The following is a 27,050-nucleotide window of genomic DNA, read 5'->3' on the forward strand; positions in this document are numbered from 1 at the left end:
CTTTGTAGGGGTTCAAAAGCAAGAGGGTGCCAAGCAGGGATGACTTGAAGGTGTTCGTGGGAAATGGAGAAAGAGTCAAAGTAGAATTTATTGGTTTAGCTAGTCTTGTTTTGGATTCTGGTTTTGTTTTGGATTTAGTAGACATAGTTTATGTTCCTTCTATGACAAGGAACCTTTTATTAGTTAGTAAACTTGTTCAATCAAACTTATAGTTCAAGTTTGACAAGTTTGGATTCTCCTTTTTCAGAAATAAAAGTTTTGTTGGCAATGACATTATTGTTGATAGAATGTATCGTCTAAACTGCAATTCTCCAAAACAAAGCACTGCAAGATTAAATGTGATAAGTACAAAGCAGTTAAGAACAAAAGAATCATATACACTTTGGCATAGAAGACTTGGACATATCTCAAAAGAAAGGATGAACCTCTTAAGCAAAGAATCTATGCTACCACCACTTAATCACCGTGATAAAGATAAAGTCTATATTGAATGTGCAAAAGGAAAAATGACAAACTTGAGAACAAGGAGCAATAAGGAGTGAAAAATTGCTAGCGATTATACATACAAATATCTGTGGACCTTTTCCAATCGATACACATGATGGTTATAAATATTTTATAACTTTCACAGATGATTTCTCAAGGTATGGATATGTGTATTTGATAACAGAAAAATCAAAAGCCTTAGACATGTTTAAAATTTACAAAGCTAAAGTGGAAAAGCAATTAGATTCGAAGATAAAGGTAGTGAGGTCTGATAGAGGTGGAGAGTTCTATTGAAAATTCACTGAGAAAGGAAGAAATCCAGAACCTTTTGCCATTTTCTTGCAACAAGAAGGCATTGTGGCTCAGTACATGAATCCTGGAACACCACAGCAAAATGGTGTTTCAGAGAGAAGAAACAGAACTTTGATAGAGATGGTGAGAAGCATGATGTGTTGCACAGCATTACCAAACTTCTTATGGGGAGAAGCTTTGAAGACAGCAAATTATTTGCTTAATAGAACACCTACTAAAAGTGTTGATAGAACTCCCTATGAAATCTGGTGCAACAGAAAACCAAGTTTTAATCACTTGAGAACTTGGGGATGTAGAGTAGAAGCAAAACTCTATAATCCAAAGCAAAAGAAGGTTGACTCAAAGACAGTTAGTTGTTATTTTGTGGGGTCTCCAGACAGAACAAAAGGCTACAGATTTTACTGTCCAAAGCATAATACAAGGTTTGTAGAGACACAAAGGGCAATCTTCATTAAGGAGGAGAATACAGAAAATGAAAGTGTCGAATTTGAGTTTGATGAAATATTAGAGCATCAGGAACTTGTAGTAAAAGAAAAACAAGGAAGGGTGACTACAATAATCCCATTTGTTAACAAAGCAGTCACACCCATTCATGAAGATAACCACCATGATATCAGGAAATAAATGTAGAAGCCGAGACACAAGTGGCACAACCTCATAACCAAGAACGAAGAAGGTCTCAAAGACCTAGAAGGCCAACTTTATCAAATGACTATCACGTTTATTTGCAAGAAGCTAAACAAGATATCAACCACTTGGAGGATCCTGTAACTTTCAAACAAGCTGTGGAAAGTGACATATGTGAATATTGGATGGCAGCTATGGAATTTGAACTCGATTCAATGAGCAAGAATGGAGTTTGGAAACTTGTCAAGCTGCCACAGAGTTGTAAACCTATAGGCTGCAAGTGGGTTTACAAAACAAAGAAAAGTCCACAAGGGAAAATTGACAGATACAAAGCCAGACTAGTGGCAAAAGGCTACACTCAACAGGAAGGGGTAGACTACAATGAAACCTTTTCTCCTTTTTCTACCAAGGATTCATTTAGGGTGATAATGGCTTTGGTAGCACACCTGATCTACACCTTCATCGAATGGATGTTAAGACAACTTTTTTAAAATGGGAACCTGAATGAGGAGATCTACATGAAGCAACAAGATGGTTTTGTTTTAAAAGGGGAAGAAGATCTAGTCTGCAAACTGCAGAAATCTATCTATGGTTTAAAACAAGCCTCAAGGCAGTGGTATTTGAAATTTGATGAAGTAGTGAAATCTCAAGGTTTTGTTGATGATCCATTGGATGAATGCATTTATATGAAGTTTAATGGAACAGACTTCTTATTCATGCTTTTATACGTTGATGCCATTCTTTTGGCAAGTAGTAATTTGTCTCTACTTCATGACACCAAGAGGATGTTGTCTAATCATTTTGACATGAGTGATCTAGGAGAAGCCAACTATGTTTTGGGAATCAAAATTAAAAGGGATAGAGAAAGAAAGTTACTTGGTTTATCTCAGAAAGGCTATGTTGAAAGAATACTCAAGGGATTCAACATGGACAATTGCACAGGTTATGATGTGCCCATGTCAAAGGGTGACAAACTGAGCAGTGATCAGTCCCCTAAGATTGAGCAAGAGAAGCATGAGATGAGGGATAAACCTTATGCATCATTAGTAGGAAGCTTAATGTATGCACAAGTTTCTACCAGACCTGACCTTGCTTTCTGTAGTAGTGTTCTTGGAAGGTTTCAATCAAATCCAGGACAAGCTCATTGGGTTGCAGGTAAGAAGGTGTTAAGATATTTGCAGAGAACTAAGGAATACAAACTGGTTTATAGAAGAGTGGATGATTTGCGACTGGAAGGATATGGAGATGCTGATTTTGTTGGTTGTTTGGATACGAAAAAGTGCACATCAGGAGTAGTGTTTATGTTTGTAGGAAGAGCAGTAGCTTGGAAAAGTGTTAAGCAGCAATATGTGTCGACTTCAACCATGCAAGCAGAATTTTTGGCAATTTATGAAGCCATCTCTATGGCAATGTGGCTTAAGAACTTCATGTCTATGTTGAAAGTTGTAGATTCTGTGCAGAGACCTAAACAGTTGTGGAATGACAATAGTGCAGCAATATTTTTTTCAAAAAGAAATAAAAGGTCATCAGGAATGAGGCATCTGCAGTTGAAGTTTCTATCAGCCAAGGAAAAGATCCGAGATGGTCAAACAACTTTGAATCATATTGGTACAGACCTTATGATTGCAGACCCTCTAAATAAAGCTCTGCCTAACCATGTATTTCATAGGCATGTTAATAGCATGGGTCTGTTAGTGAATTTTGATGCTTAAAGTCAGTGGGAGTCAGTAGGAGCTAGAGTTTATAGTTTACATTTTTTTTTGTTATTTTAATTTGTATGATAGTTTGATAATATAAGTATGGAGTTTTCATTCTTCACATATTGTCGTTATGTTTTTTAACAAATGGTTTAAAGTTCAAAATGCAAGCGTGCTAGCTTTTGGTTTTTGTAGTTTGCATCCATGAATGAGTTAATCAAGTATCGTTTGCTAAAAGACCTTGGTAGTCTTGTAAGGCTGAGCAAAGAACAGTTGTGATTTTCTAACATTCTTACAGTTCAATCACAACAGTTTCTCGATCTCAATTCAGTTGGAAGCCTTATGTGTTTTCAAAGGTTCATATGTGTGATTGTAAAAGTCTTGGGTGTTATATATCCAATGAACTTCGATAGTTCCAGGTGAAACTTTGATAATGACAACGGCTTGATTTTGGAATAGAGAAGTGACGAGTTCTACATGGCCATTAAGAGGTTAACTTTGAGTCTCAAGCGATTATTGATCAAGTGGGAGAATGTAAGATGGTAATACATCTTTGACTCATTAAAGTGATCTTCTAATCACTGAGGGATTGCTAGGACTCCAAGTTAATCAAGAACTCAAAGACTTACTCAACCATCAATTTTAGATAATATGTTAAACAGAAATCTAAAGCCTTTGGGATTCCTAACTCTATTAGGATCAGGGACGTACCCACTAGCATGCTAACCTGGGCTAAAGTCCAGGCAACTTGTTTTTTTTTTTTTTTTAAGATTAAATTAATACTCTAGTCTAGGTCACCCAAATAAAATATTATTAACTAATCCTACTAGGACTAAGCTGATCATCCAAATAAAATATTATTAACTAATCACACTAAGGACTAGGCTGACCAACAAATAAATAAAAAGAACTAAACCCCACAGTTATTAACTTATCCCGCTACTGTGCACATCTATTCCAAAATCACTACACTAGGCAGAGACATTCCCTCTCTTCTTTACCCAAAAAAATAAAAAATAAAAAATTCCCTCTATCTCTTGCGCAGTAGCAGACCATCTGGTAGCACCTAACTCCTGCTCTTCGACAAAAAAGAAAATTATGCACATCCTCATACTTAATTAAAGCAAACTAAGGTAATGTTCCATTCTTCATCTTCTTTTCTTTTGAAATTTTTGGGATAATTTAGGGTTTATGAAGTATCAATGAAATTTTAGGGCTCATTATGTCCCCCTTTGTATTTTTTTTTTATCAATGAAATTTACTCGTACCGTTGAGTTTTCAATAGTAATGTAAGGTAAATTTAGCCCACGCCATTTTGAAATCCTGGGTCCGTATATGATTAGGATTGAGACTCCAACATCTACTGCATTAAGGACATCTCCTAGAGTTCCTTGATGGCCAAAACTCTAAGAGATATATGCATATAAATAGAAAGCTCCCTCAAGAAGCAACAACACACGCTTTAGCTATCAGATATTCACCATGTTGATGCTCAAAATGGTTCGGCCAGGATTGAGTCCAACTTAGTGATGAGGTGTGATGGATGATGGGTGAAGGTGAGGACCTTCAACATGTGTGTGAAGATTTGGGCAAACGATAAATATACAGAAGACAAGATATACGTGGTTCACTCGAATGATGGGCTACATCCACGAAGAAGATGTTCTCATTATAACAATGTTTGTTTACATTTGTTCAAGGGGATTAGACCCAAAGATAAATGGAAGAAGGCCTAGGGCCTAAGGTACAAAGCTAGGAATCTGAAGCCCAGGGGTCAAGTCCTAAGATCCGGAGACCTAGGGCCCGAAGGCCAAACTAGCAGGAGAGTCCTCAAGAGAGAGCCATTTTCTAAGGGGAGAGTAGTCTTCTTTTATAGGTGAGGGGGAGTCTCCATCTCTTGTAGTTTTCCGATGTGGGACTCCTGGTTGCTCGATTAGTCACGGTACCAACAGTAGTCCCCTAAGTTCGCGAGTAAGAAGGTACTTCTTGCTTGAGGATTTGTAACTTTAAGTGCAATGGCCGAGCAACACCATAGTTCTTCTTCCAAGTCATATAGTGCACTATCTCAAGTCCCCCAAGTCCCCGAGTAAGAAGGACATTGGAGGAAGAGAAGTTGGAATTTTTTATTTTTTATTTTAAATTTTTTTTTCAACCTTCCTCACCTTCAGCACCCCCGGCCCTTCATGCCCTTTGGTACCCTTGCATAACAAACTGAGAACTTACAAACCACTTGAGTTTTTGTTGCAAGTTTCCTCCCTCCTAGAGCTTGTCGAAGCACTCTAGGCTCAGCTCTCAACAAATCTGCCAAAACTTGCCAAAGGCCCCAAGCCCAACATACGACCCCTCAAAGGCCCAACCTGTGAAACCCCGTATTTTTAAATAAATAAATATATATATATATATATATATATATTATATTTCAGGAAATTAAATATTTTGTTACATATTTAATTTATAACTTATATATATGTTGTTTTATATATATATATATATATATATATATATATATATATATATGTATATGTTTTAAAACAGTTCTTGTTAATACATGTCAAAGTAAAAACCTGTTAAGTAGCAAGGCTAGCCAACTCACCAAGAAGATAAGAATAGGATTAGAGTTATTGGAAGAGTCACAAAGACATTCTTCCTTATTTGCAACTACATTAATAACTATGACTTGGAAAGTAAGTTTATATCAACCGCCATTAACCCATCCAATAGGAAGTGTTTTGTTGCCGACTTATTTCCCTATATAAATAGGACATTTCCTTTGTTTTTGAAATCACTTAACCTTGCATGAAAGTTCATGCAAAGAGAGAAAAACGTAGAGGGAGAGAAAATAGTGAGGAAATTATTGGAGGAGATAGGTAGATGGGTTGTCTTGCCAATTTATTTAAAGGGTTCTCATTAGCGAGGTGAGTGGTTTATGTAATGTGTTCTAAAAGTTCTTATTTTGTGATAAAATATGAAAACCATGAATTATCTTGGATTTGTTCTATTTACAAATATCTCTCTATTTCAAGTCAAGCATGTCTAATTTGGTGCAATCTTTCACACTATATATATATTGATTGGAATATGAAGTATGTATTATTCACGGAACATGAGAACTTCAATGTTAGAGTGTCCGAGGGATAGATGTACCACACGGGAACATAGGGCAATGAGGCCAATAGGGGTCACGTGGTTGGTTACATGCTATGAAGGATAACCGAGATATGAAGGGATGATGTGATATGATATGGATTGGTGTATCTTTTCATGGTATTTTCTAGGGTGTGTAAAACGGCATTGTTTGACTGGCATATTACATAATCTACTCACTGAGCGGTGGTTGCTCACCTCTCACCCTGTTTAATTTTTCAGATGAATTAGTGGGCAAGACAATGACTAAACCAGTTGAGGCTGAATTAGATGAGAGTGATAGAGCTTTATTTATTTCATGTAAAGTTGTAAGATTTTGGGAGCTATTTTTATAAGAAAAGTTTATTTTATGTTTCGGCTTCTTTTTATTTTATTTTACTCACGCACTAGGTGCAAGATTTCCACCGACCCTCGAGTTTGGGGGGTGACACAACCCCAATGGCCCAGCCTCTTACCGCAGCTCGAGACACACCCAAAACTCCCCCATGGTCACTTGCCGAATGGGAAGAACTATTCGAAGTCCTAAATGGCTCACTTAAAAAATTATCCCCTGGCCGAAGCCATTGTGGCCCAGCCCTTGCCAAAAGTCGAGCCCAAGCCACGCCCCAACCTCTATGCCAAACGGCAAGACCCGGGTCGTCATCAATAGGCTCACGAAATTCCTTCTTGCAGAATCTTGAATCAAGCCAAACCCAATTTTCTTCTAAAGGCCTTAAAATCTTCTCTTGCTGAAGCCCAAGGCCCCAAACCAAAGCTTTTGACCCCTTGCCGAACGGCAAGGGTTGTGTCGTGTGTTTTACAAGCTCTCATCCAAATTTTTGACACCTGCCGAAGGTCTAGCCCAAAAAAAAAAAAATGCAGAAGGAAAGGGAAGGGATTTAGGGGTCACAAAAAAAATATAAAAAATAAATATTTTCGAACTTGCCTTGCCGAAAGGCAAGGCCTATGCTGAAGGTAAGGAGGATCCCAATCGAAGCTTCAAAGGCCTAGTTCCCAGGATCTTACCAAATCCTTCGAGGCCTAGCCCAAGGTCCTGCCGAAGATTCAAAGGCCTAGCTTCAGGATCTTGCCAAAGCTTTAGAGGCCCAGCCCCAAAGCACATGCCGAAGGTTCAACCCGCGCGGGTTTTTTGTTGCAACTTCTCTCCCTCCAATGTCCTTCTTACTCGGGGACTTGGGGGACTGGGGATAGTGCACTATACGACTTGGAAGACGAACTACGGTGTTGCTCTACCAGTGCACTTAAAATTACAAATCCCCAAGCAAGAAGTATCTTCTTACTTGCGAACTTGGGGGACTACTATTGGTACCATGACTAACCGAGCAACCAGGAGTCCCACATCGGAAAACTACAAGAGATGGAGACTCCCCCTCATCTATAAAAGAAGACTACTCTCCCCTTAGAAAAGGGCTTCCTCTTCAGGACTCACCTGCTGGTCTGGCCTTCAGGTCCTGGGTCTCCGGATCTTGGGATTTGACCCCTAGGCTTCGGAATCCTAGCTTTGTACCTTAGGCCCTAGACCTTCTTCCATTTATCTTTGGGTCTAATCCCATTGTACAAATGTAAACAAACATTATCATAATGAGAACATCTTCTCTGTGGACGTAGCCCATCATTCGGGTGAACCACGTATATCTCGTCTTCTGTATATTTATCGTTTGCCCAAATCTTCACACACATGTTGAAGGTCCTCACCTTCACCCATCATCCATCACACACATGCTGAAGGTCCTCACCTTCACCCATCATCCATCACACCTCATCACTAAGTTGGACTCAATCTTGGCCGAACCATTTTGAGCATCAACATACCCCATCAGAATAAGCATACAATGTTCGTTTCTTGGAGAAGATCTTTCTAGTTCTTGAGACTATTCTAGACAATGGCAGCTGAGAATCAAGGTTATATTTGATTTTATAGCTTATCAAGTATTACAACAAACCCACAAGCTCATTCAAAAATAGTTTTTTCTGGAACGAAAACCTGACTGATGTTCCACCAACCATTGACTGGAGGAACGAAGGAGCTGTCACCCCCATAAAATTCCAAGGTGTATGTGGTAAGATGAGCACCAAAACTCAAAGCTCCCTACCAAAACTAATTAGTTATATAACATGCACATGAACATTATTTTGTGATAATTTATATAGGAAGTTGCTGGACATTTACAGCAGTGGCAGCTGTGGTGGGAATTACACAAATCAAAACTGGTAGCTTGATCTCACTGAGCAACAACTAGTGGACTGTTCCAAAAATGGCGTCAACCAAGGTTGCAAAATGGTAATGTGCTCGATGCCTTCGATTACATACAAACAAACTGTATCACCAGTGAAACAAGTTACCAATTCATAGGAAAGAATGAAACACGTGACATTGAGAAGACAAATAACATTGCTACCTGTATTGCGGGCTACGAATCTGTGCCATCTGACAGCGAGGAGGCACTGCAGAAGACTGTTTCGATGCAATCGATCACAGCTACGGTTGAAGGCAGAGGAATGACATTCCGACATTACTCCAGTGGGGTCTTTTCTGGAGGTTGTGGGATCACTTGACCATGGTGTTACAGTCGTTGGCTTTGGCGAAAATGAAGACTGCATTAAGTATTGGTGGGTCAAGAATTCATGGGGAGCGAACTGGGGTGAGGGTGTGTTGTGTTCATAATAGGACACAAATTAATGTGCAAACAACCAATTAAAAATACCCGCAAGTGCACGAATCTATTGAGGTATAGATTATGTAAGTACGGGGTCGATCCCACGAAGAACTTGTCGGCTTCCTATAAGTTCTAATTTGAGTACATAAAGAACACTAATTTTACACAACACACAAATACAATACAAATTGGGAACTAAAAATGAAATAAGGAAGGTAAAAGAAGAGAAACAAAACAAAAAAACTAAAGAAAAACACAAACAGCAGTTTCTATCACCATTTTATCACCACTGTATCACCTGTGAACAGTGGTGAACAGTGCCGTGAACAGTGCGACCGGTCGTTTTTGCACAGATTCGAAACTTGATTTTTGCGTGACTCGCGACCGGTTGCAAGGCAAAAGCGACCGGTCGTTTTTGGGCAGATTCGTTCTCTCTGTTTTTCAATTTCGACCTCTGTCCAGTTTTTGACCTATAACTTTCCAACCGTTTATCCAAATTTCATGTTCTTTATACGGTTGGATTCAGCACAGAAAATGGAAGAGCACAACGTGGACCAAAAGTAAAAAACAATTATGGAAACAAACAAAATTCAGTAAATAAGACACACAACGTGTCAAACACACAACTCACACACACATTTTGGGGGGGGGGGGGTTTGTTTGGTTCAACTGACCTATTTCTATTGCATGAAAGTAAATGGACTTTGAATTTAAATGAGAATGGCAGAGCTGAGTTATCAAAATGTGAAAGTAGTAAGTAACAAACACTAGGGTTTCGGAATCCACCCTAAACAATTCTACATATGTTCATGGATACTCAAGTGATGAACTCTAAACGCGTTGATGAAGATGTTCGCAATTAAGACCATGGGTCGTGGCTCAAGACGCATTAATTCTCTCTAATATACGTAAAGTGCATGGTTCGTGCTACAATACTTGTGCCCTCCCCATAACCGAACCTAGGTATGGTTCGTACTTCGATTCAATTACAAAGAAAACCCATTAAGTTCAAAGAGAATATGAACATCACAAGAATCCTAATAGCATGGTGTTTATATTTGGTATTCAAGAAACCAATTCACATGGATGATTCTTACTTCATCCATTTATTGCTTAGGATAACATGAAGGTACACATAATCCCAACAATCTCAAGAAACATGCTTTCAAAAATGGCCAACCAAGGAAAAACACACATCAAGGATAGATTAATTTGGTGAATTGGAATTCATCAACAATATCTAGAAATTCATAACTCAAGCATCAAAACAATAGAGTAATCATGTTTAGGGCTTCAACCTAAGCCCTAGCTATGGAGTTTAGTTCCTCATAATCATTTCAAACACAAGTTCGAAATATAACTAGAAAGAGTTTACAGATTTGGAAATGATGAAAGCTTGAAGTCTTCAATGGTGGAAGTCTTCTCCCTTCTTCCTCCTCTAGCTCTCTAGCTCTTTTGCTCCCAAAACCTGCTCAATATCTCACCAAGGATGAATCCCACGTTCAAAAGCTGAACCAAAACAGATTGCAATCCCTTTGCCTTTGCCCATCATTTCCAGCTCACTTTCCAGCTTTCCCTTTTAATATAAAACTCATTTTTTTTCCAAAGCCTTCACCCCTTGTCCTTGTCAATGATGAAGTTTTGTCATTGTAAATATGCTCTATGTCTCAGAAAATCCCACTCAACCAAAGTGATTTCTTGTTACCAAAAGGCATGGAAACAAGTAGAAATGAGGTAGCACCAAGTGAAAGTAAAACTGGCCCAAAACAGATTTCCAGAGCCAGCATCAATTGTTAGATCAGTTGGATAGGCTACACTTGTCCAATGGAGCTCAAATTTGGATATATTGTAGTCAACATCCATTGGAACAAGTTTCATGAAGATCATCACCTCATCCAAGCACCGGAGCTTGCCAATCCAAGGCCACGAAGTTGACCTACGAAAATGAACAAAAATCAGAATATATAATCAATAATGCACTTTTAGCTCATTTTCATTCTAACTAAGGTAAAACCTATGAAAACACAAAAAGGAAGTAAAAAGCTATAAAATGTCAAGAACTAACTCAAAATAATGGGTGAATAACATGAAAAATCATGTGTAAAAATGAACCGAACAGGGTGGCTACATGAGATTGCGCAAAGATGTTGGTTTTCCAGAAGGTCTTTGTGGCATTGCCATGTATGCTTCCTATCCAGTTGTATAACCCTCCCTTTTCATATGGCTGTATATGTATTGAGCAGCTTGAGTAATGCATTGTAATCTAAACTTGGTAGTGGTATAATAAAGGTGCTGTTCTCCCATATTCAGTTCCACCATTGAGTAGTGTTGTACAAAGCACGCTAAGATTTTGGGCATACATCCTCTTTGATGATCACCTCGAGAAATTTAATTAATAATAAGATTTTTTTGGTGCGCATACATTTTTGCTTTAACAACGCAAAAAGTAATGGGTTAATTTAATTGTTTCGTGTAATTGAAACTCAAGAACTAATAATATGGTCAGTACTTGTAGACGCGGGCCTTGTTGATTTTGAGCCTTACAACTCTGGTCACTTAATTTTATTTGAAAAATGCTTTATCTTTATGGTTGAAAAAAGTAATTGGAACTACTTTTATAGGCCATTAGCACTTTAATTTTTTTCATGTCAAACAATGCTAAAACGCGTTTTTGTTTGATTATCTAAAAGCATTTCCAAACTGGCCATGCTTAGCTAAGACTCTTTTCATACGTTATGATTTACTTCAATTCTACCTCCATAGACATCGGGTGAATGGTGATTTGCGCCAATTATGCCTCCAATTATACCAGCCAGCTCATTTTCCTGCGCAAGTTGTGGATGCCAGCAAATTAATGTAGGGAGATAAATACCTAGGAAACAAAAAAACACCTGGGATTTAATGAAGTTTTATAACATTATTATTGTTGAATTAGATACAACGTTTAAAAAGCATTACATGATTGTATGTATGTTTGGTGATTGAGACTAGAGTCCCAACCAAGCTACCTAAAATCTCATTACGCACTAACTATGATGCATTACAGGCGCTGACGGACTCAGGAATTTTTTAGCGGAGGAGCAATTTTGAAAGGCTAAAAAATATTTGTGGATTGAACATCTAAGGCTTTTTACTTAGATTGACCTTAGGTCCCTTTATGCATTCATATCATACATGAAAAATTGTTTTATATAAAAATATTGACTAAGTATGAAAAATGGTTTTTCGAAATAATAATTTTCTCAAGATAATTTTCAGCGGCTTTTATTCCTTACATATCAAATAAGAAAACTTGATTTTATGAGATTTTATTATGAAGTATATATTGACTTAATGAGCCATTATTTTTAGCTTAAATCGTATTTTGCACTAAAACCAATTTTTCATATTTTGATTTGGTGGGAATTTGATTTTCTAGTATTTTTATTTGAATCCAAATAGGGGTTACTTCCTTATTTACATTGTAAACTTAAGTAAATTAAGTAATAAAAATAAATGAAAGTAAAAGAACAAAGACATTTACTTAAAAGGGGCAATTTGAAGCACCTACAATGGTTTTTCCAACAAGAGGAGGTGCACTACACCTTCTTGCGCTTTAATAGGTCCGCCATTGATTATAGGATCTACAATGACGACCTCAAGAATCCATTGGTCTCGCTCAGTGGAAAAGTATGACAAATCAAGCCTCTTTTTTCTCTGTTCTTTTTCCCCATTTGGCAGGGTAGACATCAAAAGTTTACTTAACCACAAATACACACAACATAATCCCTTTTAAGTCTCTACGTACACCGTTTGGAATGAAGGCAACGTTGGAAGCTTTCCTGCACCCACTGCTAGTCTTGCAAACCTGAGTTACACAGTATATTAATTGGCATCCTTACTTGAACATCAAATTCACGTCAAGGATTGGATTATTCTGGTTCGATTTTCAAAATTTTAAGACCAACATCAATCCACAATTCCACACGAGCACGGCAGAGAATTAAGGATATTGCAGACTGCTGGAAAGACTTGTGAGAGTTTCAGTCATGTAGCAAATTAAGGCTGAAACTCCTCCAGCAATTGGTGTTGTGTTAGGATAGGTTAGTAGTACCAGAATGGGAATTTACAAACTCAACCACCAATAAATAATATAATATATTAGTATATTTAGCTCAACCCCTTCAAAGTCATGTTTCCTCAACTACAATTCATCTCCTTATTTTTGTTTGAATAAACTATATAAAATAGAGTAATGAAACCAATGAAATTAGAGAGTTCCACTCCGAGTTGTGTAAGCGTGAGAGAGTTCAAAACCAGCCTAACCACTCGGTCAAAATGGCTCCACATCATTCCAAAGATGTTGACAAACAAATAATCCTCCACATGGGAGGGACCAACTTCCACAGGCATTGTGAATGCACAAAGCAAGCTACCAATTGAACATCCACCAACGTGTATCTCATGCATGCACATTTAGTCTACAATTCCATGTCATGATTTACACAAAAAACCCAACCAAACCAGTCGAACCCGATCAGCTCTGGTGGTTGGTCTGATTTTTTAATTAATACCAATGAAATCGATGGGAAAACCGACTGAACTGATCATGAACCAATTTAAATTCTCCCAAGCCGACAAAAATCCAAACCGGAAAGCCACCATGCAATTGCCTAATAATGCAAACTTTTGGTGCGCTGATGGAAACTCAAACCCTAACCTGCATGTTAGAACAAAGACCAAATACCACTAGGCTGATTCTTCCTCTTGTGTAATATGGTATAATCATAGTATTTATAATTTGGGAGATTCACTATTATACCCAATATAGGGGCCCAAATTATAAAAAAACCCTATATGAAATAGACTTTAAAAACACACCCAAAGCCCATTTACAAACAAAGAGGCTTTTAACTTCTTATAATTAGAAAACTGCCATCGATTTCTTAAAACAAGCCCAACCCCAAAACACTCAATAGGTCATCAAAGTAATTTAATAATTAAAATTAAATTCAATAGGGCCAGTTGTTATTTTTTGGAGGTTTTTTGGGTTTGTTTATAGAAATTAAATGGTGTATGGTTTATCTATATCATTAGTGCTAAGAATGGGTATATGACTAAATATCTCAACCTATGACTTTCTAAAAGAATTTAAAAATATTAAAAGAAAATTAGGGTTTCCCTCTTTTTCGAGCACCACTACTTTTTTTTTTCTTTTCTCCTAGCAGTCAGTTTCTTCTCTCTCTCCCCCATCTCTTTCTTCTTCCTCGCCATACTTCAAGCCACGAAATGGTCGTGGAGCCCCCAACATGTCTGCCTTAGTCCTCTGGCATCGATGCTTGCGAAAACCGCACCACATCGTACCGATTTCTTGGCGTGTCAGTAGAAGTCGGTCTCTCATCTTGTGGTGTGGCGACGGTCTCTGGAAAAGCATCGCCAACGACATCAAGTTTGGGGGTCAGCAACTCTCACATGGCACAGTCTTATAAATTTGGCTTTTCCTCTTCGACTTAATTTTTTCTTACCTGTAGCCCATTACCTTATTTTCCTATAAATAAAACCCAATTTTTCTCAGTAAAACCCGATGACTAGGATCCAACTCTACAAGTTACCTAATCAAACTTAAAATCTCATTTATGGTTCATATTTCAAAAATACCCTTAACTAAGCCATTATTGAATTTTGTATATTAATATAGAAATCAATATGGAAATAATTTTTAATTGAATTGTGATAGACGTAGGAATTAATTTCGAAACTTATTTGAATTTAAAGATAAATTAGTAATCTATAGGTGATTAACGTACTAGCTAGTTTTTGGCACCAAAAAAAATTGTACTACCTAGTTGGTTTATTTAATATAAATTTTTTATGTTATTTTCCTTTTTATACATGGTTAGTAATCTATTTTATTAGTGTTTTATGAATAATAGTGTACATTCTAATTATGTTGAAAAAATATAATGTACATATTACTTGTTTTATTAAAAATAATTTGATAATCGGTTTATTGTTTGTTTTATGAATAACAATTTACCTAGTATAATGTACCTATTATTTTTTTTTGTAAATACCATGAGGTGTCCTCACACTCGAAAGGTGAGATTAATCCCTGCTGAGGGTTCGGCTTGTCCCTAGCTACAAAGTGCTTCCAACAGGTTTCGAACCCCTGCCAAATAATGAACTTATTTTTTTGCTAAATAATGAAACTTTTTTTTTTGGTCTACATAATGTACCTTTTTTTTGTTGCTAAATAATGAACCTATTGTTTTCTAAATAATGTTCCTATTTTGAATTTATGAAAAATGTGCAAAAATTTCAATTACACAACGCACCTATTTTTTGGCAAAAAACAACCTTCATTTTTTTTTTTTTGTAAGTAGTACCTATATTTTTTTTTATAATTTTGTAAATAATGTATCTATATTTTATATAAATTTTCATTTACCTAATTTTCATTTTTGAAAAATGTATAGAAATTTCAATTTCAAAAGTAACTGATTTTTTTTCTTTTTTTGTTGTTGTAAATAATGTATAGGGTTTAGATATAGATTTAAATTTTTTTATAGGTACATTATTTATTGGATATGTAATTTAGGGTATGATAAATCTATCTTAAGAGGGGGGGATTTCTCACTCACACACAATCAAGATGTCATGGGGATTCAAACCTGAGACGTTTGCTTGTCTACAAGTGAAGGTCAGTTTCCATTGGGTTAGACTTGTTGGCTTAAATTTGAGTTTCAAGTAAAGGTGGAAAAGTATGTGTGTATATGTCTAGAATATAGTAGTTGGAAGTTTCTATATTGGAAGAACCGTTCAATTTTCCACAAACAAAACAAAATATCAACTTAATTATAGTATCCTGCTACGTATGTGCCTGGAAATTTCGCGGCCTTCCCAATTCTGCTAATAACATGAACACTGTGTTCACATGCAAACACGCTGACCATCTTCTATATAAACCCACGATAGTATGCTTTGCTTCTTCACAGCTAGCTTTCCAATATCCCTACTTAAAACCTAAGCCAATATCACTTTGCGAACAATGGCTTTTGAGAAAAACCTTGTGGTCGTTGCCATATTCATCGTCTTGGGGACTTTGGCATCTCAAGCCACATCCCGCACACTGTCCGAAGCTTCCATTGCTGCAAAACATGATCAATGGATGACAAAGTATGGCCGTGTTTATGCGGACAATGCAGAGAAGGAAAGGCGTTTCGCCATATTCAAGAACAACGTGCAGTTTGTGGAGAAGTTCAACGCTGAAGGGAGCAAGACTTACAAGTTAGGACTGAATGAACATTCTGATTTGAGCGATGAAGAATTCCTCCGGCAGCGTACCGGATACAAAAGGGCCACTGAATTCACCTCATCCGCAAACATATCCTTCAGGTACAAAGACCTCAGCCCGACTGATGTTCCGCCTAGCATTGACTGGAGGGAGAAAGGAGCTGTCACCCCCATAAAGAATCAAGGAAGCTGTGGTAATTAAGAGATCCACCTTCCTTATATTAATTACCTTCTTAACTCATCCATATTCTTAACTAAGTATTGATGTTTTTGTTTTTGTATTATATATGTAGGCTGTTGCTGGGCATTTTCTGCAGTGGCAGCAGTGGAAGGGATTATCCAAATCAAACGTGGGAAACTGATCTCACTGTCCGAGCAACAACTTCTGGACTGTACCAGCGACAATGGCAACAATGGCTGCGATGGTGGTTCCATGCCTCCTAGCTTTGAATACATCCAACAAAACGGAGGAATTGCCAGCGAAGAAAACTACCCATACCAAGCTATGGAGGGAACATGTGCCGCTAATCAGCCTGCTGTCCAGATCACTGGTTATGAAAAGGTGCCTGCCAATAGTGAAGAAGACCTACTCAAGGCTGTGTCCATGCAGCCAGTCTCAATAGCCATCGTTGCTTCCGGGGAGGAGTTTAGGTATTACCAAAGTGGTGTCTTCTCGCCCACTGATTGTGGGACGAGGCTGGACCATGCTGTTACTGCAGTTGGGTTCGGGACGACTGAGGACGGCACTAAGTATTGGTTACTCAAGAATCAATGGGGTGAAAGCTGGGGTGAAAATGGCTATATGAAAATTCTTAGGGATGCTGGTGCCCCAGGAGGTGTCTGTGGCCTTGCTCAGGACGCTTGCTATCCAACTGCATAACCTATATGTATATATATATATATATTTATATAGGCTATAGAATCCATATCTAAGTGAGTGTATTATCATTAATGATTGGCTGTGAAAATGCCTGTATCTGCTAGGCAGGAGCTAGCAAATATATCTATATCCAACTACATCATGAATAAAATAAAATTTTGAATTAATATCACGTGTAGTGCAAGATATATTCTAAACAACAAACAATATTATAAGAGCACTTGTAGTGCATTAGATTAATGTGTAATATATAATGCGATAAATAAAACACTACTGCATAATGTTGACAATGTTAGTTAAGTTAGGCAAGTCATAGTTAGGCAAGACATAGTTAGGCATGTTTACTTTTCCTTGTCTACCACCTTTCCTTGTTTTAGGGAATACTTTTCTTGAGCAATGTAATCCTTGTCTTAGGGGGAATGTTTTAGGGAATGTTTCATGGAATGTTTTAGGGTTATTACATGTATATATGCTTTGATGTGTAATAGAATGTATGTAAGTTGAAATCAGAAAATATGCATAGCTTCCAAATTCTCTACACTCTCCACTATCTCTACTCAACCTTCAATAACTCCTCCTAATTTGACATGGTATCAGAGCAGCGATCTTGCTGACTCTAGTCTCGAATTGTTGCTGCTATCATGGGAGAAAACGATTTCTTTCCCACTGAAAGTAGTACCACCGATCCGGCTACTCCTTATCAACCTACCTTCACAGAATTTGCTGCTCAAATGGCTGAGTTGATGAAGACACAATCATCAACATCAACTACGACCCCGACTCCGACGATTTCCTATGAAACCTCTTCTGCACAAATTGGCATTAAATTGGATGGCTCCAACTATGCCTTATGGTCTCAAGTTATTGAAATGTATGTTGCTGGCAAAGACAAGCTGGGATATCTCACTGGTGAATTCCCAGCTCCTTCTCCGACAGACTCTACATTCAACCGATGGCGGACAGAAAATGCAATTGTGAAAGGGTGGCTAATCAACTCCATGGAGCCAAGGTTGATTGGCAACTTCATTAGATTCCCGACGGCCAAAGGAGTATGGGATGCAATAGCCACAACTTACTTTGATGGCACTGACACCTCCCAGGTGTATGATCTTAAGAGGAGAATCTCCCGTATGCGACAAGGGGGAGGCTCGATTGAAACTTACTACAATGATCTCCAAGGCTTATGGCGAGAAATCGATTTTCGTCGTCCAAATGAGATGAAGTGTGAGTTGGATATCAAAAAATACTATGATATCATCCAAGAAGATCGAGTTTATATCTTCTTGGATGGTTTGGATGATCGACTTGACAAAGCCCGAAGTGATGTGCTCCAAATGAGCCCATTTCCTACAGTGGAGCAAGCCTATGCTCATGTTCGAAGAGAAGATATCCGACAAGCTGTGATGTTAGGAGCTCCAACACCAACCGGAGTAGGGCTGGCAGTAAAAGGAACATACCGACCCTCTCGCCCAAGTCCAACCACTCCACTCCAGCCACAGACCGCTGCCAACAAGACTACTCCACCTTCTCGACCCAAGGCTCCCATAGATGGAAATGGTTGCACTCACTGTGGGAATCCAAAGCACACTCGAGAAACCTGTTTTAAATTACATGGCTATCCTGAGTGGTGGGAGGGTCTTAAGGCTCGTAAACTTGCTGCTGGAGGAACGGGTCGTGCTGCCCTTGTCACCACGGATCCTCCGATAACGTTAATTCCTCATGAAGAGTCTACCTCAGCACTAGAAAAGAACGGGTCATCTTTCAGTGACTCAGGTAACTGTGGATATGTATTTCATACTTCATATACAAGTGACTCCACAGGTTGGATTATTGATTCAGGAGCCACAGATCATATGACGTTTGATCCAACCGATTTTCTAAGTACAACCACACCACAACGAACAAGTATTGCCAACGCAAATGGTGTTACCTCTCCTGTAATCGGTGCTGGAACTATTGGCCTCTCTCCATCCCTTTCTCTTCAAAATACTTTACTTGTTCCATCATTGTCTAATAAATTGATGTCTATTGGCCAAGCTACTGAGCAACTAAATTGTTGTGTACTCATGTATCCCAACTTCTGTTTATTTCAGGATATTCTCACCAAGGAGATCATTGGTCGTGGTACTAAGAGAGGGGGGTTGTACTATGTGGATGATTTCAGTATGGGAAAGGCACATAGTGTGAAGCACTCATCAACTTGGAAGGATCGACAACTTTGGCTATGGCACCGACGTTTGGGGCATCCGTCTTTTGGCTATATGAGACATCTATTTCCAGATTTGTTTTCAAGTTCATGTACTACTGATTTCCAATGTGATACGTGTATATTAGCCAAGAGTCACAGAGCCTCTTATCCATTAAGTACAAATAAAAGTGTTACTCCATTTGCTTTGATACACTCTGATGTTTGGGGTCCTTCGCCTATCTCTACAACTTCGGGCTTCCGATGGTTTATCATTTTTGTGGATGATTGTACCCGCATGACTTGGCTCTTCATGATGAAAAATAAAACTGATGTATTCCCTATATTTCAGTCATTTCACAAGCAAATTGAAACTCAATTCTCTACCAAGATTCAAGTCCTTCGTTCTGACAATGGAGGTGAATATATCAACCATGATTTCCAGAACTACTTCCAAATGCATGGCATCATCCATGAAACCACTTATCCTCAAACTCCCCAACAGAATGGTGTTGCGGAACGAAAAAACCGACACCTCCTTGAAACAGCACGAGCCCTTTTGATTGGAGCTCATGTTCTTCGCCACCATTGGGATGATGCTATAGTTACCGCAGTCTACCTCATCAACCGAATGCCATCCAAAGTTTTAGACTTCCGGACTCCATTATAAGCGCTTGCCCAACAAGGGCCCTTGCCCTCCGTTCAGATGCTTCCGCCCCGAGTCTTTGGTTGTGTGGCATTCGTCCACCTCCATAAGAATCAACGTGGCAAACTTGATCCATGTGCTCTTAGATGTGTTTTCGTAGGCTATGCCGCTCATCAGAAAGGATATCGGTGTTATCACCCCTCCAGCCGTCGTATGTATGTCACTTTGGATGTCACCTTTATGGAGTCTGAGATGTTCTTTCATGATCCGATGAACAAGGAGGCTTTGGAAATTCAAGGACCTGAAGATTGGAGCACAACAAACCAAAGCAATAAAGTTGAGTTTCGGAATCTGCCAAAAGCGACCGGTCTCCAGGAGCCCAGCGACCGGTCGCCATCACGTACTGAAGCTGAAAATTCAACTCTGCCAAAAGCGACCGGTCGCCAGGAGCCCAGCGACCGGTCGCCATCACGTACTGAAGCTGAAATTTCAACTCTGCCAAAAGCGACCGGTCGCCAGGATCCCAGCGACCGGTCGCCATCAAGTCCTGAAGCTGAAATTTCAACTCTGCCAAAAGCGACCGGTCGCCAGGAACTCAGCGACCGGTCGCCAGCCCGCCAAGAACATGATATTTCTTCCTATTTTGCCAACGAGACTGATGAAGACCCCCCTCACATCTCAGTACCCTCTGATCAATCTCCTGAGAATACTCCTGAGGTAAGTGATTCTATTACATCTACTGCTTTAGTTGATGAAATTGTTCGATATCAATTACCTGTTAGACAGAATCGTGGAAAACCACCAATTCGGTATTCGCCGGATAACGGCAAGGCATCCAAGTATCCCATTGCAAATTATGTTTCTGCTGAAAAGTTATCTGCACCCCTCCAAGGCTTTGTACACCAGTTATCTGCAATTCATATTCCAACCAAAGTGAGTGAGGCCTTGAAGGATCCAAAATGGTTTCAAGCAATGACGGAAGAGATGCATGCTCTGGAGAAAAATCACACATGGACACTGGAGACTTTACCTCAAGGTAAGAGGACTGTCGGATGCAGATGGGTTTATACTTTGAAATATAAGGCTGATGGGTCAATTGAACGTTACAAAGCACGGCTTGTGGCAAAGGGATACACACAAACATATGGTATTGACTACGACGAAACCTTTGCCCCTGTTGCAAAGCTTAACACCGTTCGAGTGCTATTGTCTATTGCAGCAAATCTTGATTGGCCTCTCCACCAATTTGATGTCAAGAATGCCTTTCTCCATGGAGAACTCACAGAAGAAGTCTACATGGATATCCCACATGGATATGTTACATCCACTCATGCTAATGTGGTATGTAGATTACGCAAGGCATTATATGGATTGAAGCAGTCTCCCCGGGCATGGTTTGGGCGTTTTACATTGGCAATGAGGAATTATGGTTTTAAGCAGAGTAATTCTGATCATACTCTGTTCTTAAAGCACAAGGGAGGAAAGGTAACTGCTCTAATCATTTATGTCGATGATATGATTATTACTGGAAATGATACGCAGGAAATTTCTCGACTGCAAAAATGTTTGGCAAAAGAGTTTGAAATTAAGAATCTTGGTGGCCTCAAGTACTTCTTGGGGATTGAAGTTGCTCGATCAAAGCAAGGCATATTTCTCTCACAAAGGAAGTATGTTCTAGATTTATTGGCCGAAACAGGAATGTTAGATTGCAAACCTGTGGACACTCCAATTGTTCAGAATCACCACATTGGGGAATATCCCAATCAAGCACCCACTAACAAGGAACGATATCAAAGATTAGTGGGACGATTGATCTACCTGTCCCATACCCGACCCGACATCGCGTATGCTGTAAGTGTTGCTAGCCAGTTTATGCATTGTCCAAGTGAAGATCATATGGATGCGGTTTTTCGGATTTTGAAATATTTGAAGTCAGCACCAGGAAAAGGACTTCTGTTCACCAAAAATGGTCATCTGAATATCAGTGGCTATACAGATGCAGATTGGGCAGGAAATGTTACTGATAAACGATCAACATCAGGGTACTTCACATTTGTAGGAGGTAACTTGGTTACTTGGAGGAGCAAGAAACAGAATGTCGTTGCTTTGTCTAGTGCAGAAGCCGAATTCAGAGGAATGACCAAAGGAATTTGCGAACTCCTTTGGTTGAGGAAATTGCTTACAGAAATTGGATATGCACCTACATTAGGAATGCATCTACAGTGTGATAACAAGGCTGCAATATCCATTGCACACAATCCAGTTCAACATGATCGCACTAAACATGTTGAAGTGGATCGACACTTCATTAGACAGAAACTTGACAACAAAGAAATCCAACTTCCGTTTGTCAAGTCCGAAGATCAACTGGCCGATATATTGACAAAAGCAGTTTCTAGCAGAGTATTCCACAACTCACTGATCAAGTTGGGCATTGGTGACATCTATGCACCAACTAGAGGGGGAGTGTTGACAATGTTAGTTAAGTTAGGCAAGTCATAGTTAGGCAAGACATAGTTAGGCATGTTTACTTTTCCTTGTCTACCACCTTTCCTTGTTTTAGGGAATACTTTTCTTGAGCAATGTAATCCTTGTCTTAGGGGGAATGTTTTAGGGAATGTTTCATGGAATGTTTCATGGAATGTTTTAGGGTTATTACATGTATATATGCTTTGATGTGTAATAGAATGTATGTAAGTTGAAATCAGAAAATATGCATAGCTTCCAAATTCTCTACACTCTCCACTATCTCTACTCAACCTTCAATAACTCCTCCTAATTTGACACATAAGTTGGTATTCAAAAATTGGTGTATATAGGAAACATATGGTACAGTTTTTGAAATTTTCCCGTACATACATTTTTAAATCAACAACCTAATATGATTTAATGTTTTATATAGTTGTTGTATTTGATGAAATTGACAAGCAAGAACTAATAACATGGGTGACTACTTGTAGACTTGAGCCTTGTTTATTTTGACCCTTACGGGCTAGAATTAAGACTTATTTTCGTTGGAGCTTTGACTGACCCATGTCACACCTTTTTCTTTCTTTTATCAGAAATCCATGTCACTTTATTGTTTGAAAAGATTTCTATAGGAAGTATATTGTTGGCGGACTTTTGTCAAAAGTACTTTTATTTGAAGAAGCATATTCACATATTTTTTTTTAACAAAAAAATCTAAGGGTTTTTGTACCACAGTACATTTTTAAAATTTTATGTTAAATAATGCCATATACATTTTTTACTATAGAGTTTCACCGCTTTACAAGGAATTATATGTTGTGCGTAAACAATTCAAGACCTTGTCGTTAATGGACAATGCGAGGGCGCACACACACAAACCCCTTGAGAATAAAGCACACACGCACATGTTGCGTCGATTCAACTGCACCAAAATGGATTCAGCTGCATCTTCAACTTGTGATACTCGCAAGTGCACGAGCCGTTCGGTAGTATAAGATATGTAAGTGCGAGGTCGATTCCACAGGGATTGGTGATTGAATAATCCAATTCAGTTTTCCTACACAAAACAGAATAACAAGAAAGAAAATAAATAAAACAAGAAAGAAAGAAAAGAAAATAACTCAAGTAGATAAGTTCCCAAGTTCAATTAGATTAACGGATTGATTCTAGCTAAAGTATGATTAAGCCATGGTGTTTGGTCAAAACCTTGTGTTCCTAATTCCCTAATTTGATCATTTGTTGTCTAACCTAAAATTAAGCATTAGGAACCCATTAAGCATAGAAGAACAATTTAAACAACCAAGCATGTATCTAATCCCTGTTGTCGAATGTCCATACATACTCTTCCTATTCATAGTTCAATTCGAATTAAAGCATGGTGTCTACTCTTAATTCAAACCAAGATAGCTAACATGCAAGCCTAAATGGTGATCAATCATTCAAACTAACATATTAACTTATAAGCATAATGAATAAGAACAAAAACCATAATTGAAACTTGGAAACTAATTAAACTTGAATACTTAAGAAAGAATGTACATTACAAATAAAAGTAAAGTAGAACTAAGAAAACTTGAAGGAAAATTTAGTAAACTCATTTTGTTACAACAATTGACAACTTGAAAGGAAACTAAGAGAATTTGAGGGAGAGAAGGGAAGGGAGCTCTAGAGAAGTGTTTGAGAGCTCCCCCCCTTGGGGTGTGTTTTGAAGCTTGAAGGCTTCTCTATTTATAGGGCTAAGAGGGAGGAACATCATGATGAACTCCCACACCATCCTTCATCTTTTGCTGCACCTCAAGCATCTTCACATGGGTTCAAAGGTGATCAGTTGTGGCTGCCTTTGCTGCCAACCCATGTGGTTGCCTTTTGGTTGCCAACCCATGTGGTTGCCTTTTGGTTGCTGAAAAACGAGTTTTCTGAACCAGTCTTGGTGTAGGAAGGCCAGAGGTTTCAAAACGTATCCAATGGTGCTCAAATTTGGATATGTTATACTAGACACCCATTGGAACAACGTCTATGAAGAAAGTATTCCCATCGGAGCAGTAGAAGTGTGCGTTTTGGGCCTTGCAAGTTGGCAGCCGAACAGAGACTGGAATTGACTTCATTTCATTTCTTTGCTTTACATGCATGCACATGCTTTCTCTATAATAACTCCAGCATGTACCAACTTGCTCCTTTAGAATTTCATAGCTGGAATGCCTCCCCACTTCACTCATTATGTTGGATCCAAAGTCAGTTGCAGCATGGGTGAGGCACATGGCTTAAAGGAGGAGACAAGGCTCAAAGCTGGCAGCTGCAAATCCTGCTGAGCAAGGTTGGGTGTTGGACGGGCTGAGCACTCCACAAATATCCAATTGGGCTGAAATTTGTATATGTTGTAGTAGACACCCATTGGAACAAGTTTTATGAAGATCTTCACCTCATTCGAGCCCCATAGCATGCTGATCCAAGGCCAAGAAGTTGACCTACGAAATTGGGCTGGAAAGGGGTTGTAGCCAAAATGTGTTTGTCTTTAAGCTCATATTCCTCATATGCCAATCAGCCCTTAACATGCATGGATTGCATCAAATGTTATCTCTTGCTATCTTAACCTACAAAACACACAAACATAGGTAAGTGACTCAAAATAAAGAGAAACTAAGCAAAATCACTAAGTAAAGAAGGCATGCAAGTGTATGAAATTATGGACTTATCAAAATAGAAAATGAATTAAAAGCACAAGCTTAACTCAATAACATAACCAAATCATAAGCTAGAAGGGTACAAAATGATATACAATTATGAACCGATCAGCACACACCGAAGAGAGTAAGCAAACACACACAAGATCACACAGATTTATTGAAGTTCGGCCTCATGCCTACATCATTTTGGTGATCCACTCGAAAAATTCACTAGTATGTAAGAAAACTTTGGTTACAATCAAGAACCCTTTATGCCTTTGTAAACACCCTAGAATTCACCCTCTTGAATTATCTTGCGTTTTAAGCCCTAAAAGTCCTATTTATAATTCATAGGAGTTGGATTACAAGTTAACTACGAATAGGAAACCAAAAATCCATTAAACTAGGCTAGAAACCCCCAAAATAATAGGAAACCAAGTCAAAACATACCAAAAACGCCAAAATTGTGTAAAACTGTTCACGCGACGACTGGCCGATTGGAATAAAACCTCATGTCGCTGCTCTTGGTGAAAACCGACTAGTTGCCTGCACACATTAATGCTTTTCTCACGACTTCTTCTTCTCCTTTTACTTTCCTGTCTTGCAGTACTTGGTTCCTCTTCCTCCTGTATCAAATGATGAGCCAAAACATGACATTGTAAGACACGATATTTTGGATTATTGTACAATTTAATAAATTCACTCCAAACATCAACGTTGCCGCTCTATATGATTCCGGTCACTACATTATTTCAAACGAGGCAGTTGCTTGTTTCTGATTTTTACGCATCCTTATGGTGAGCTAACATTAATAAGTAGAAAATAACTTTTCCAATTATGCTAGATACTTTTATTACTCCTTAAAGCTGGTAACTTCATTTGCAGTGAATAAATAAGATTAAAAGTGAGTGCACATAAAAGAAAAAATAAAGTATCCCCACATCAGTTGGTATGTAAAGTGTTGATACTTCCATTATTACGAGTTTCCTCTTAAGAGAACGATATATAGGATAGGAACAAACACAAACGGTAGATAATATTTGTTTAGGAATCACTTCTGATGATAAATGTTTTTATTTAGAAGCATATGTAAATTTTATTAAAAATTCAAGTGCTTTCTGGTTCAAAAAAGTAATTGGATTGGAACTACTTTTATAGGCCATTAGCACTTTAATTTTTTTAATGTCAAACAATGCAAAAACGCTTTTGATTATGTAAAAGCATTTCCAAACTGGCCAGGCCATGCTGAGCTAAGACTCTTTTCATAGATTATGATTTGCTCCAATTATACCTCCGCCATAGAGACATCGGGTATCCAGTGCCGTCAATGCCTACATGACTTACTATTCTGTCTCTACCTACCTTATGCCTACATAGACATCGATGTCCAGTATCCAGTATGCAGTGCCAAGCCAGCTCATTTTCCTGCGCAAGTTGTTTGGATGCAAACAAATATGTAAAGAATTAAGGATTGCATTCAGACCAAAACAAAAAAACAAAAGAAATTAAGGATTGCTGATTGGAAAGACTTGGGAGAGTTTCAGTCATGTCGCAAATTAAGGCTGAAACTCCTCCAGCAATTGGTATGGAAGTATAATAGTTAATTTGCACCAAGTCCGAAAACGTAAACCCAATGTGGCTCTAGTCCACGCAGTATTGTTTGTTGACTTAGGTCCTCTCACTCACACCATTGTTTTATGTTCGTAAATACCTGGTAATTAAATACCTATTTCAACTTTGTACCTTGAATTTGTCAAAGAAAACCCCGTACCCAACAAACAGATAGTTACCTTTTTGATGTACCTCTACTTCAAGTAGAAAGATCACCAAATGGTTCTAATGGACGTATGAATTAATTTGGAAACTTATTTAGGTAAATAATGTATAGGGTTTAGTTATATATTTATATTTTTTTTATAGGTACATTATTTATTGGGTATGTAATTTAGGGATTTTTTTTTTTTGTTTAAATGTTTTTAGAAATTGGCGATGTGTTAGAGGAAGTGCCAACC

At 38.4% G+C, this 27,050-nt stretch overlaps 1 protein-coding gene across 1 annotated transcript; it reads left to right on the forward strand.

The window, feature by feature from the left end:
• The first annotated feature begins 15,912 nt into the window (after window positions 1–15,912).
• LOC110770833 (senescence-specific cysteine protease SAG12-like) lies at window positions 15,913–17,210 on the forward strand. The gene is made up of 2 exons (XM_021975057.2): window positions 15,913–16,389; window positions 16,489–17,210. The coding sequence occupies exons 1-2, from the start codon at window positions 15,951–15,953 to the stop codon at window positions 17,073–17,075; spliced, it is 1,026 nt and encodes a 341-aa protein (XP_021830749.2). The 5' UTR covers window positions 15,913–15,950; the 3' UTR covers window positions 17,076–17,210.
• The last annotated feature ends 9,840 nt before the right edge of the window (window positions 17,211–27,050 follow it).

Source organism: Prunus avium, chromosome 2 (genome assembly GCF_965620075.1).
Source record: "Prunus avium chromosome 2, drPruAviu1.hap1.1, whole genome shotgun sequence".
Taxonomy (NCBI): Eukaryota; Viridiplantae; Streptophyta; class Magnoliopsida; order Rosales; family Rosaceae; genus Prunus; species Prunus avium.

Coding starts and splice junctions, on each gene's coding strand:
- LOC110770833 (XM_021975057.2), top strand. CDS start 15,951: ATGGCTTTTGAGAAAAACCTTGTGGTCGTTGCCATATTCATCGTCTTG. Junction 16,390..16,488: donor AAAGAATCAAGGAAGCTGTG/GTAATTAAGAGA, acceptor TTATATATGTAG/GCTGTTGCTGGGCATTTTCT.